Source organism: Geotrypetes seraphini, chromosome 4, assembly GCF_902459505.1.
Source record: "Geotrypetes seraphini chromosome 4, aGeoSer1.1, whole genome shotgun sequence".
Lineage (NCBI taxonomy): Eukaryota > Metazoa > Chordata > Amphibia > Gymnophiona > Dermophiidae > Geotrypetes > Geotrypetes seraphini.
In genome coordinates, this window is record NC_047087.1 from 163,256,835 (window position 1) to 163,269,997 (window position 13,163).

Genomic DNA, 13,163 nt, shown 5'->3' on the forward strand with positions numbered 1-13,163 from the left:
ATTCACGAACTTTTGAGACACAGACTGTGAATAATCCAATGTTTGTTTCATTGATTCTCTGAGAAACCCTTCAACTCTAGATATACCTAACCACAAGTCCTTAAGGGTAATATCTTGTTTTTCCACTGCTAGTGGTTGATCTTCTACGACGCCTGAGAATTCAGGCAGTTTAGGTATATCAGTAAAAACGAATTTACTTAATTGTGTAGAAGGAACCACATATTCAGTGGAAACAGCGGGAGGAATATTCTTCCCGCTATCACTAGATACTGGATGAAGGGAGTCCTTTCAAGGGGACTCATCAATGCACCTGACATGGGAGAGTTCATATCAAGTAAAGGTTGTAGTGGATTTTCTGCAGAAAAAGTCAAATGCCTGTCCATTGGTCCAGAAACAGTAGGTGTTCAGCTCTTAGGCTTAATTTTCCTTTTCCCCATATTATAAAGAATTATAGTTATACAACCTGAATTCTCGCTCCCCTGCTCCTCGTTGCTCCAAGGGGCGGGACCTGCCCCTTAGGGCATGCCCCTTCGGCCACGCCTTGCGGCCGCAACCGCAGCAGCAGTCAGAGTTTTAAAGTGAAGAAAATTAAGAGCGACGGACCCGATGACATCAGGGGTCCATCTCTAGCAGTGCCTGCCCGATTCCACAGCAAGCCCTGGCGCTGCTGCAGGAGACACAGGGCAACAGAACAGAGTCTCCTCTGACGTCCAGACAGGTAGTGAACAGCTCCTCGCTCTGTTCTACACCGATGCAAACACCAACTCCTTGGTTCTGGCCTAGCCAGAGCATAGCATCTCGAGGCCCCAGGATACCAGCTCAAGGTCTACGTCGAGGCAGTGCCACTCTATATTGGTGCATCGAAGATCTATGTCTACTCATTGTCGATCTGCATCGAGGCATCGATCGACGCATCAACATTCTCCATTGGAACAGTCTAAAGACATCGCATCATACTGATGCTCATTCTTCTGCTTCAAAAAGAGCTTCACACGGTATCAATTTGTCGCGTTCACATCAGAGATCAAGACCCAAACATTCCAGATGACGTTATTCATCATCATTGTCTTCGGATCGGTACTGGAATTGTAGAAGAAGTCTTTCTCGTCATACTCCACTCTCTAAGAAACAGCCTTTTTCCACATTGTATAGAAAGTCACCTGCTCAGAATTTTGACACTGACCTATCTCACCATTCTGATACTGACAATGACAATCAGCTCCTGAATCACGGAATTCCTTAATATCCATTTCTTCTGCCTCCCAGGCAAAGATCGCCGGAGGTATTTTTCTTCACCAAATTCTTCAGAAAAATGGGAAAAGACTTGACTTAAGTTAGAGTTTGACCTTGAGCCTAGAGCAAAGCTCATAGAGGCTTTGGATTTTGATGAGCCTCCTAAAGAACTTCTTTAGTTGCCACTACATAATCTATCAGAGAGTGGTAGAAAACTTAGATGCTCTTCTAGAAGCTGTTATAGGGGGAAACACCCTCCAGGGATTCAAGACAAAGTTAGACAAGTTCCTGCTGAGCCAGAACTACGCAGGTAAGGCTAGTATCAGTTAGGGCACTGGTCTTTGACCTAAGGTCTGTCGCGTGAGTGGATTGCTGGGCACAATGGACCACTGGTCTGACCCAGCAGCGGTAATTCTTATGTTCTTAAGGAAGCTCTTTTTAGGAACTGGGAGATTCCTCTTTCCACCACTATAGCTCCAATGAAAACTAACTCTCTCTAGGATTCACTCTTGTCCAGGATTTGATAAACCACAATGAGCACATCAGTCATTGATGGTTGAATCCACGCTTAAGAAATCCTCTAGCTCCAGAGTTTATGCTACTGCGCCACCTGGTCGTGAGGATCACACCATGGACAAGTTTGGTAGACATCTTTATCAGAACTCTATGTTAACTATTAGAGTTCTGAGCTACAGCTTTTACATGATGTTTACCTCAAACATCTTCTTAAGAAGTTAGCTAAATTTCAGCAGTGCATTCCATTTGATCATCTACAGGACTTTCAAGATACCATTCACAATTTATTTCAAACATGAAAATTAATGGCATGATCGGCATTTGATGCTTTTGACGTATCATCCAGAGCATCGCCAATGTCCATTGCCATGAGACGCCTGGCATGGCTAAGAGTCTCTTGATATGGACATTAACATTCAGGACCACTTGGCAAACATCCCTTGTCTCGAGGAAGAACTCTTTGCAGAGAAGGTTGAGGGTGCCACTCAAAAACTCATGTGGCATGAGCAGAGTTGGACTATTCTCATTGGCTCCAAAGCTAAGCCACAATCATGTAAACCAGGGGTGTCAAACTCAATCACATAAGAGGCCGAAATCTAAATCATAGGCTAAGTCGTGGGCCAAATTTTTTTATAAAGATACTTAGGGGTCCTTATTAAGGTATGTGAAACAATTTAGCACGCGCTAAATGTGCACCTTAATAAAATGACCCCTTAGTCTTAGTAGAAGTATAGGGTTACAACCTCTCCAACCCATACTGGTTTTGTGATGTAAACAAAATAAATAAAAAAGACTTTTCCTCTTTTCTGCACTAATTTATACCTATTTCAAATCATTCATATTTCTGTGCATCTCTCTCTAAAATGTTTTTCTATATAGTTTTCTCCAAGTTTTTAAAAAATTTTTTAAATCAAAGCTTAAATGTCACAAACAGTGTGTCTAGTAAATATAAAACCTGAATATAATGAGCATGGCCTGCTAAACACTACTCTTCTACAGGCGTTCCTTCCTCAGAAAGACACTTTACTTCATCTTTGCAATCGAGTGTCCACTGTCCAAAGCAAGACAAATGATGCGTGTTATGGGTCACACGGCATCAACTGTTCATGTCACCTCCTTTGCTCAACTTCACCTAAAACAACTCAGTGAACCTTGGCATCACAATGGTCTCAGGCCTCTGATCCCTTGTCCCAATGGATCAGTCACCTCGCTACTTTGTTGAACTCTTTGCTGGTGGTTGAACTCAATCTCTTCAGAGGTTTACTACTTCACATTCCACCACATCAGAAGATTTTCACAATGGTTGCATCAATATATGCTTGGGGAATTCACTTGGACAGTCTCAAAAATCAAGGTCGGTGGTCTCCTTGAGAATAGACATTCCTCATCAACTTGTTGGAGCTCAGGGCAATATGCAATGCTCTAAAAACATTTTGAGCTCGTATTTCCAATCAAATCCTACTAGTTAAAACAGACAATCATCTATTTTCGTATCAGGCAGCATTATGGGGTAAAGATTTGGAAAAATTGCTTTCGATTACTAATAATTATGAGGAATTTAGGCAACATCTAAAAACATATATTTGTTCTTGAAGCACTTAGGTAGCTGATTTGCAAAATCTTATACAATAACTGATCTTAAGGTTTTTAGTTACTAGTTTTTAACTTTGTAAGTTTTTTTTACTCAATTTGTAGTATTTTTAACTATTTTAAACCGCATAGAACTTTAAGGTCCTGCGGTATATAAACTTTTATTATTAGTAGTAGTAGTAGTAGTAGCAGTAGCAGCAATTGCTACCCCTCAATATCTCTCCTCACTTCTCTCTCATTATATACCTCCCAGAGAACTCTGTTTCTCAGATAAGTCACTCTTAAGTCACTCTTAATTTTACCCTTCTTCTCCACTGCCAATTCTAGACTTCGTTCCCTTCATCTAGCTACCCCCTATGCCTGGAATAAATTACCTGAGTTTGTCTATCAAGCCCCTTCCCTTCCCTTGTTTAAAAGCAGACTGAAAACCCACCTTTTTGATATAGCTTTCAATTCTTAACCCTACTCCTCTGCCCTCCAACCCAGCCAGCTGATTAACTGTTCCCCTTAACTGTATCCATGACATCCTGTTTGTCTGTCTTGCGTGTTTAGATTGTAAGCTCTTTCGAGCAGGGACTGTTTTCTTACTCTTTGACTCTGTACAGTGCTGCGTGCGCCTGGTAGCGCTATAGAAATAATTAATAGTAGTAGTAGTAGCGATGTATTATATTAACAAACAGGGGGGCATGGGCTCTCTTCCTCTATTTCAGGAAGCCGAGCACATTTGGAATTGGGCAATTCCTTGCAACGTATTTCTCAAAACCATATTTGTGCAAGGCAAACAGAATACCCTTGCAGACAATCTCAGCAGATTTCTCCAACCTCATGAGTGGTCTCTCAATTCCACAGTCTTGCGACACATCTTCTCTCTTTGGGGTACTCCTTAGATAAACCTGTTTGCATCTCCTGACAATCAAAAATTACCTTGCTTCTGCTCCAGACAATACACCCCTCATTGTCTCAAAGCATATGCTTTTCTTCTGGATTGGACAGGCAAGTTCCTCTATGCGTTTCCACCAATCCCACTCATTCTGAAGACAGTACTTAAGTTCAAGCAAGAGTCAGCCACCATGATCCTGATAGCTCCTTGGTGGCTCAGGCAAATTTGGTTTCCCCTTCTATTTCAACTGAGTGCCAAAGATCCAATCCCATTGCAGATCTTTCTATCTCTACTCACTCAGAATCAAGGATCTCTTTTACATCCCAACCTGCAGTTGCTTCATGTAACAGTTTGATACTAGAGAATGACACGGTGGTTGTTACCCGCGGCTAGCCGCGGGTAACCCGCCGAAACGGGGAAGAAAAAATAGTGGTCTCTGCGGGGACAGGGACAAGGCCATTCACCGCCCTGTGGAGCGGTGAATGGACTTGTCTCCGCAGTGAAGCATTCAATTATTGCGCGGTCCCCACCCGCCCGATCGCAGCGTTCCGCCATCTCCCTCCCTCCACCTCACCTTTGATGTATAGCAGGGCTGGCAAGATGGACAGGTGCAAAGCAGGCAGACTTCAGGGGTGGGGGTGGGACAAAGTGTGGAAGGCAGTGAGAGGGACATAGGAAGGAGGCACTAGGGGCACTAAAGACAGGAAGGGGCACTAAGGATATGGGAAGGAGGCACTGGGGGCATTAAAGACAGGAAGGGGCCTTAAGGACATGGGAAGGAGGCACTGGGGGCACTAAAGACAGGAAGGGGCACTAAGGACATGGGAAGGAGGCACTGGGGGCAATAAAGACAGGAAGGGGCACTAAGGACATGGGAAGGAGGCACTGGGGGCACTAAAGACATGGAAAGGAGGCACTGGAGGCACTAAAAACAGTTAGGGGCACTAAGGACATGGGAAGGAAAGAGGGAGGGAATAGAAAGGGACAATTCTTGGGCCTGAGTGCAGAAAGAAAGAAATGATATACAGACAGAAGGAAACGCAACCAGAGACTCATGAAATCAATCACCAGACAGCAAAGGTAGGAAAAATGATTTTATTTTCAATTTAGTAATCAAAACGTGTCAGTTTTGAGAATTTATATCTGTTGTCTATATTTTGCCCTATATTTGTCTATTTTTCTATAGTTACTGAGGTGACCGAGCTTGCGGAGATAGGGCGGAAACGGGGTTTTTAAATTTTAGTCCTAGTAGTTTGCCGGTCCACAAAATAATTCTTTTATTTCTGCCGGTCCATGGGTGTAAAAAGGTTGAAAAACATTGATGTAGAGTATACCGGCTTTATTTTTCGCCCAGCCGCACGCGTTCAAAAAGACGCGCATGCGCAGCTGCTTGAGTTGATCAATCTTCTCTCCTGCAACTTCTTGTGTCCGGTTGCGTCAGAGGAGAATATTGAACAAATGAGCAGCCGCGTATGCGCGGCTTTTTGAATGCGTGCAGCTGGGCGAAAAAGAAAGCCGGCATACTCTACATCTAAGGTGAGGTGGAGGGAGGGAAATGGCGAACGCTGCAATCGGTCGGGTGTCTGCTGTTTTTGTATCACTGCCTGTCTGCGCTCACGTTCCAGATCCTCCTGTTGCTCATTGTACTGCAGCATCTGCATGTTTATGTGCTCAGGTGGGCATTTTTAGTGTGCACAATTGACCTGATTTGAGCTTTAGGTGAACATGGGGGACACGTCATTGCAAGGGAGGACAAGTCAGTTGATTTATTTTATGTTCTGTTTTTACTACAGGGCAGAGGCACTGAAACAGAAACAGATTCTCAGTGCAGTAGTAGTAGTGGCAGGACTCTCTTCTGTCTTCATGGTGTTTCGCTGTACTGAGGCTTATATAAATGCTGCAGGGACGGTGATGGGGCAGTGAATGGGATGGCAGTGACAGTGACGGGGCGGTGAAGGGGATGACGGTGATGGAGCGGTGAAGGGAATGGCGGTGAAGGGGATGGTGAGCCGGGGCCGGGGACAGAATTTTTCCCCGTGTCATTCTCTATTTGATACCTCTTGGTCTAACTTCATCAGTTTAATCCATCTACAAAATTTCCCCACATGCCGATTTCGTTATAGGTGGGCATCCCTCCAACTTGGGGGGGGGGAGTGTTCTGGGTGGCGGCAAGTGGGAATGTGCATCCCTTCTGCTGATGGTGCTTTGTGGGGGGGATTAAGGCAAGAGGGAGTGGGAATCCCTTCAGCCAATGGTACTTCGGGGGGGGGGGGGAGTGTCAGGGGATTGCAGATGTAATGTGATTGACGTCCTTTTACAACAGTTGGCAAGCACGGATTGATCACTTAATGTACAGACTCCAGTGTATATTAACAGAATGAAGATTATCCAGGTAAGAATCTAATCTTTCTATAGTGGGCATCCCTTTTGCCAATTTGGGAGGTGGATACAGCAGGGTTATTTTTTTCCCAATCAGCTGAGCCGTCAGGACTCCCTGAAGCCAGCTCAGCTGATCGGGGATTCCTTTGCTACGATCATCTGATGGCAAGGGATCCCTCGATCAGGGAGGTGCAATTCTGTAACTGACGTCAGTGGACATGGGTGCCAGTTACAGAATCTGAGGGTAAGTTATCTATTTTATTAAGACATACTCAATTCTGTATAGGACGCCAGTGTGCGATTCTCAGCCGCTTCTTAGGCGTCCATTGAGACCAGCGTCCTTTGCAGAATCTGCCTCTTAGGGTAGATGTAATTAGCATGTCTGACATCTTTTGTTCCACTCAAATACTTATAGTTAACATATCTTCCAGGCTGGCTAGATACTTAGGTATGTGGAATCTGTGCAGGAGCTTTTAGTGCTGAACTGACATGCCCAGGATCAGATCTGTTAAATATAATATCCCATGGGCCTTTTGCTGACATTGGGTAGGCCAAAAGAAAATTATGCTGACAGAGGTATCATTCAGAAATATAAGGCTGACATAGATGGGTTGGTTGATGCTTTCTTAGTTGAAGTTGCTTGAATTGTGTTTGTACACGCTTAACTTGTGTTTATTTGAAATTCTAATAAAAATGATTTAAACATAAGGCTGACATAGACAAACCCTACTTTCTTTGTGGAGTTGAAGTCCTTTGCAAAATCTCGTAGCTCTTTGTTACTAATGATTAGGGCATACCTGCCACCAAGTGTGCCCTCTCCACCTGGGTCTTTGCCTGCTATCATTACATTACATTATATTACATTAGTGATTTTTATTTTGCCATTATCTTGCAGATTACAGAAGAGGTTATCTGAACATGTTCAGAGGTGTTACAGAGTAGAGCGGGTTGCTTCAGAGGATTGAAATGTTTCATACGGTGTTAGTTAGTCTTCATGGATTTCTTGAATGGCAGGGTTTTTATTTTTTTTCTGAAAGTTTTGCAATTGGTGGTCTAGTTTTGCTGCCTGTGTGGCTAGTTGGCCATCGTACAGTTTTTTCCGTCTGATGTCTCTGATTGGAGGGTAAGTGAATGGTGTCTGGGTTCTCCTGTGTCTGGTTGTTGTATTTTGGATTAGGAGGTTGTTCAAGTAGGCTGGGCTGTCTCCATTTATGAATTTAAATAGTAGTAGAATTTGAATAGTAGTCTTGCTTGAATTGGGAGCCAGTGTGGGTCGAGGTATGCCTCGGTGATATGGACGTATTTTCTTAGCAAATAGATCAGTCTTGGGGCTGTGTTTTGTACTGTTTGTAGTTTTATCATTGTTGTGGTGCAGGGGAAATAGAGGATGTTGCAATAGTCTAGGATACCTAGGACTAGGGACTGGATCATGAGCTGGAATTGTTTTCTGTCAAAGAATAGTCGAGCTTGCCTTTTATAGAAAGCAATTCCAACTCATTGCCCAGTCCCTAGTCCTAGGTCTCCTAGACTATTGCAACATCACAGTTGGCCCTCAAGGACTCCAGACTAAGGCAGTTTGTCACCAGCCTCTATACAGCCATTCTTGCTGACATCTGTTGCACTGCAATTTGGTCTTTCACCAGATATTGCTGTATAGATTTGTTTTTTCTCTAGAATCACTGCCCTTGAACAAGCTGTACTGCATAATGTGTTTGCTCAATAGAAGAGTCCTCACCAGTCACCCTTCTCTCATTCCTGTATTGCCCATGGGTAGTTCAGCACAGTTTTTGTTACTATGATCCTTTCTATTTTATCATATAACATGCCTGCATTGCCCCTGCTTATCCGTGGAAGACGTGAAGTTGCTTATTTATAGTGGGAATTCTCTGTAGACAGTAGGGGAATATAGAACTATTTCCCTGTCCTTGTCTGCTCAAAGAAATGCCAGTTAATCTACTAAATCTGAAGATGCTAAGATATAGACTAAAGAAGAAAGGGGAGGAGTATTGCCTAATGTGGGAAGCCCTGCATGTTGTCTGAAGAGTCTCAAAAAAGGTTTTCTGTGAGCTTGAGGAGAGCTCTACACTGGATACTTCCAGAGGACATTTCCCTATAGTATGGCTGCATTCCCCTATTGTCTGTAGAACCTCTGCAACTTTGCTTTCTTGGTTAATTGCTTGAATCCTGTATATGTATCTGATGCCAGAAAGAAGCTTAGATCAAACTCACTGTTTATTCAGTCTGATTTTACTCTTTCTCTCCTCTTCCAATTTTTCTATTATTTGTACAGGGGAAATACATTTTACTGCTATCTGAGGATGAGAATGATGTTAATGGGAAAATACTGATTGAGGAATTTTAAGCTGTTTGTGACATTTTGATTTAGAACAAAATGGTCACGACAATATGACTTAATTTATTACCTTCTGGATTACCAGAGAAAGCAAGCTTAGAAGATGACCATTGACTTAAACGATCATTTTTTCCAACCTAACCGACTATATTATTGTGACTGTTTTAGAAATTGGTTGTGAATTTAAGATGTCTTATTGGTATTCCTTTTCCCTTAGGCAGAGGTTTGGGACTTGGACATTGTTCGCGCCAACCACAGTTCCTGGCCACTGAATGTTACTGATATCAAGGAAGGTTTTATCATTGTGAAAGGTCATAGTGCAGTGAGTATGCCTCCTAAATTATTCCACTTTTGATGTGTAGTGTTTAAGTTATCTTCTAAAACAGTGTTCTTCAACCGCCGGTCTGTGGACTGGTGCTGGTCCGCAGAAATTTCCTGACGGTCCACAGGGCTGGCATGTGCATCGGACCCCAGACAGTGCTCTTCAGCCACCGGTCCATGGTGCGATTGATGCGGCGTTGTCTTCGGGCTGGCTCCCTTTTCTTCAGTGCTGAAGTACACAAAGCCGTGGGCAGAGGCTCCTATGCGCTTCCTGCGCCTGAACTGGAAGCCTTCTCTCTGACGTCACAACATCAGAGGGAAAGCTTCCAGATGAGGTGTGGGATGGGCAAGGAGCCGCTACCCACGGCTTTGTGCACTGCAGCTCTGATGAAGAGGGAGCCGGCCCAAAGATAACACCGGGGGGCAGGCCAGAAGGCAAGGCTCAGCATGGAGGGAGACGACAACGGTAGGGGGGAATGATTTTATTTTTTAATTTAATGATTGATTTACATTGCCGTCTGTTCAGGAAGAAATGCATTTGTTTATTTTCCTCTGGGGTTGTACTGCATGCAGTCTTATATCTAAGGGTTTTGTTTGTATATATTAGTACTTTTAGTTTTTGGTCCCATATATGCATAAGGGTTATCTGTATTCTGGTAGGAATGAATATTGAGAAGCATATGGTGTGCTTTGTGTAGTTTAATTTTGTGGTTAACCATTATGTGTTGTTAATACGATTATATTGTGTGTGTTTGTATATAAAAGTGGTCAAGCCCCAGAGAAGAATTCTTTGAATTCCTAACTGTTAACACCCTAAAAGGCCCGTTCAATCTACTAATAGGGGACATAAACATTCACTTAGAATAAAAGGGAAAGCCAGATGTAACCGAAATTACCAACTTCCTAATGTCACTTGACTTCCCTAATCCAGACACAGAGATAACCCATGAAAAAGGCCACAAACTTGACATAGTTACCTTGACCACTTGCACACCCTCTTCAGCCTGGGCTCCAGCGCCCTGATCCTTCAACTCGACCTGAGCAGTGCGTTCGACCTAGTAAACCACAACATTCTCCTAGAATGCCTGACCCACATTGGCATCTCCGACCAGGTCCTAAATTGGTTTCGCGGATTCCTACAAAACAGATCCTACAGAGTACTCAAAAACGACTCTTCCTCATCCAGCTGGGTTAACTCCTGCGGGGTGCCCCAGGGCTCCCCCCTCTCACCCACACTATTTAATATCTACCTCGCCTCCCTGGGTAACCTCCTTCATAACCTCAAACTCAAATTCTTCATCTACGCAGATGACATAACAATAGTCATCCCACTCACCACCTTCTCCCCAGAACTTCTAGCCTACATCACAAGCATACTTAACCAGAAACTATTGCAATGTCATTTATCTGAGCTCCATGAAGAAAACCATGAGGAGATTAAAATTGATCCAGAACATGAAAAAATGTTCAAAAAATATTAAAAAATCCCCAAATTCAGTGTAATTCAAATAGCTACACACATTCATAGTTGAGAACGACATGGAGACAAATTTTTCCCCATCCCCGCAGGAACTCAATTGCCCTGTCCAATCCCCACAAGTTTTGTTGCTGTCCCTGCCCAATTGCTTTAAGCTCAACCTTAATTGCACAAACCTCAAACACTTATGATTTTAAAGTGTTTGAGGCTTGTGTAGATGAGGACAAAGCTTTCAGGAAAGGTGCTGGGACAGGAAAATGAAGACGGGAAAAATTTTGTCCCTGTGCCATTCTCTAATCCAGAGTCAACTGTTAAATCCACAGTCAGTTGATATATAATCAAAAGTTTTTTGTTTTTTTTTTTGTATGGTTTAAATTTTTTTTTTTAAATTTGTATTTTGATTATTACCTGACTACGGATTTAACTGTTGACTATGGATGTGTGTAGCTATTTGAATTATAGTGAATTTGGGGCTTTTTGAATATTGTTTTAACATTTTTCATGTTTGTATACATTTTTGGGACTTTGCACCTTGAAGAAATTATAGACACTGGCAGTGTGTTCAATGAGCAGTAGCTTCCAGGTTACTGGGATCCAGTAGGAGAGCATCATCTAATCACCATTGTGCTCTCTGCCGAGATTCTATACCATCTTTAAAGCACAGTAAGACCAGCACATGGTCAGAATAAACACTACTAGCTATATTACAAGATTGCACCCTTGACCCAGAGGACTTTTCCATAAGCCAAAAATCAATGTGAGAGGAGGAAGCATGTAAGTACGAATAATGAGTATAAGCATGATCAGTCGGATGGAGGTGCCTCCAAACATCCTGCAAATCCCAATGTCTCTTAAAAGACTTGAGGCGCTCTTGATCTGATTGAGCATACTGCTCCTGGATGATTAAGTTATCCTCCCCGGGGTTAAGCGTCAGATTAAAATTGCCACCCACCAGAAGAACCCCTTCCACACACTGCTGTAATTGGCTTTCCAATCTTAGATAAAACATCCCCTGTCCCTTGTTGAGGGCATAGATATTAACTAAGGTATACATGGAGCACCAAAAACAAGTATCAACCCTCCGGCTCCTTCTGATCCAGTTTACATTCCGGCTCTAATTTCTTTGCCAATAGAATACTCACCCACTTGTTTTCTTATTAGCTGTATTAGAAGCCAAATATATCTCGGGGAATTGAGCATGCTGAAGCAAATATTCATGTTTCTTTGATAACCACTATATGTGCTTTTAGGCGAAGGAGCTCCCGAAACAACCAGTCTTTTTACCGCCGCATTCAGCCCCTTAACATTTAAGGTAAGAACATGAAGGTCACCCGGAATGGGTAATAAATCCAGTCCCCCACCATCTACTGTACCAACTCCAACCAAACATAGCATAACCCCAATTAATCCTACTCACCCTGCCCCTATTCGCCCTCCTCTCCCATACCAACACAATATTATGAGCATTGAAACACCTGTAGATCCAGGAGCTGCCGAAGTGAACACTAGAGAGTTGCGCGGGGACAGAAATCCCACCCGTCCCCGCCAAAGTCCCACCCGTCCCCGTGAGGACTCCCATCCATCCCCGTGAGGAATCCCTCTGTCCCCACGAGGAACCCCCTACGTCCCCGCCCGCCCCTATAAACTTCAGAAATAGTTATTTCAGTTAATTATGCTACTGAATTAAAGGCTCTGGTAGAAACCCATTTAAAAATAAGCAAAAAGACTTTATTAATTTGGAAATATTAATTGGGAAGAATGCATACTTTGTAAATGGGTTTCTACCAGAGCTTCTAATGTTTATAAATTTTTATCAACACAACTAATATACTACTTTATCCTGAAGCAAAAAAAAAAAAAAAATAATAATTTTTTTCCTACCTTTGTTTCCTGGTTTCTGCTTTCCTCATGTTCTCATTCAATTCCTTCCATCCACTGTCTCTCTTCTCTGCGTCTTCCATTTGCTCTGTTACTGTGCCTCTCCCTATCTCCCCCCTTCCAAATTGGTCTGGCACCCATCTTCTTCCCTCCGCTCCCCCCATAGTCTGGCATCTCTGTCTTCTTCCATGCCAGCGTCTTCTCCCCACTATTTCTTCCCCATTTTCTTTCAGCATCCTTCTCCACCCCATCTTCCCCATGTCCTGTCAGCATCCTTCTCCCCCCCTCTGTCTTCCCCATGTCCTTTCAGTATCCTTCTCCACCCCTTTGTCTTCCCCATGTGCTTTCAGCGTCGTTCTCCCACTCTGTCTTGCCCATGTGCTTTCTGCGTCCTTCTCCCCCCCTACCGTCTTCCCCATGTGCTTTCAGCGTCCTTCTCCACCTCTTTGTCTTCCCCAGTACTTTCAGTGTCCTTCTCCCCCCTCAGTTTTACCCATTTCCCTTAAGCGTCTTTTCTTCTCCACTCCACCTTTCCT

At 43.3% G+C, this 13,163-nt stretch overlaps 1 protein-coding gene across 4 annotated transcripts in view; it reads left to right on the top strand.

Moving 5' to 3' along the window:
- Positions 1 to 13,163, top strand: part of EDC4 (enhancer of mRNA decapping 4) — a 1,195,251-nt gene that overhangs the window by 307,321 nt on the left and 874,767 nt on the right. For all 4 annotated transcript variants that reach the window (XM_033940763.1, XM_033940759.1, XM_033940760.1 and 1 more), the window contains exon 7: positions 9,169 to 9,273. In XM_033940763.1, the coding sequence (XP_033796654.1) occupies positions 9,169 to 9,273 (105 nt within the window). The remainder of the gene's footprint in view (positions 1 to 9,168; positions 9,274 to 13,163) is intronic.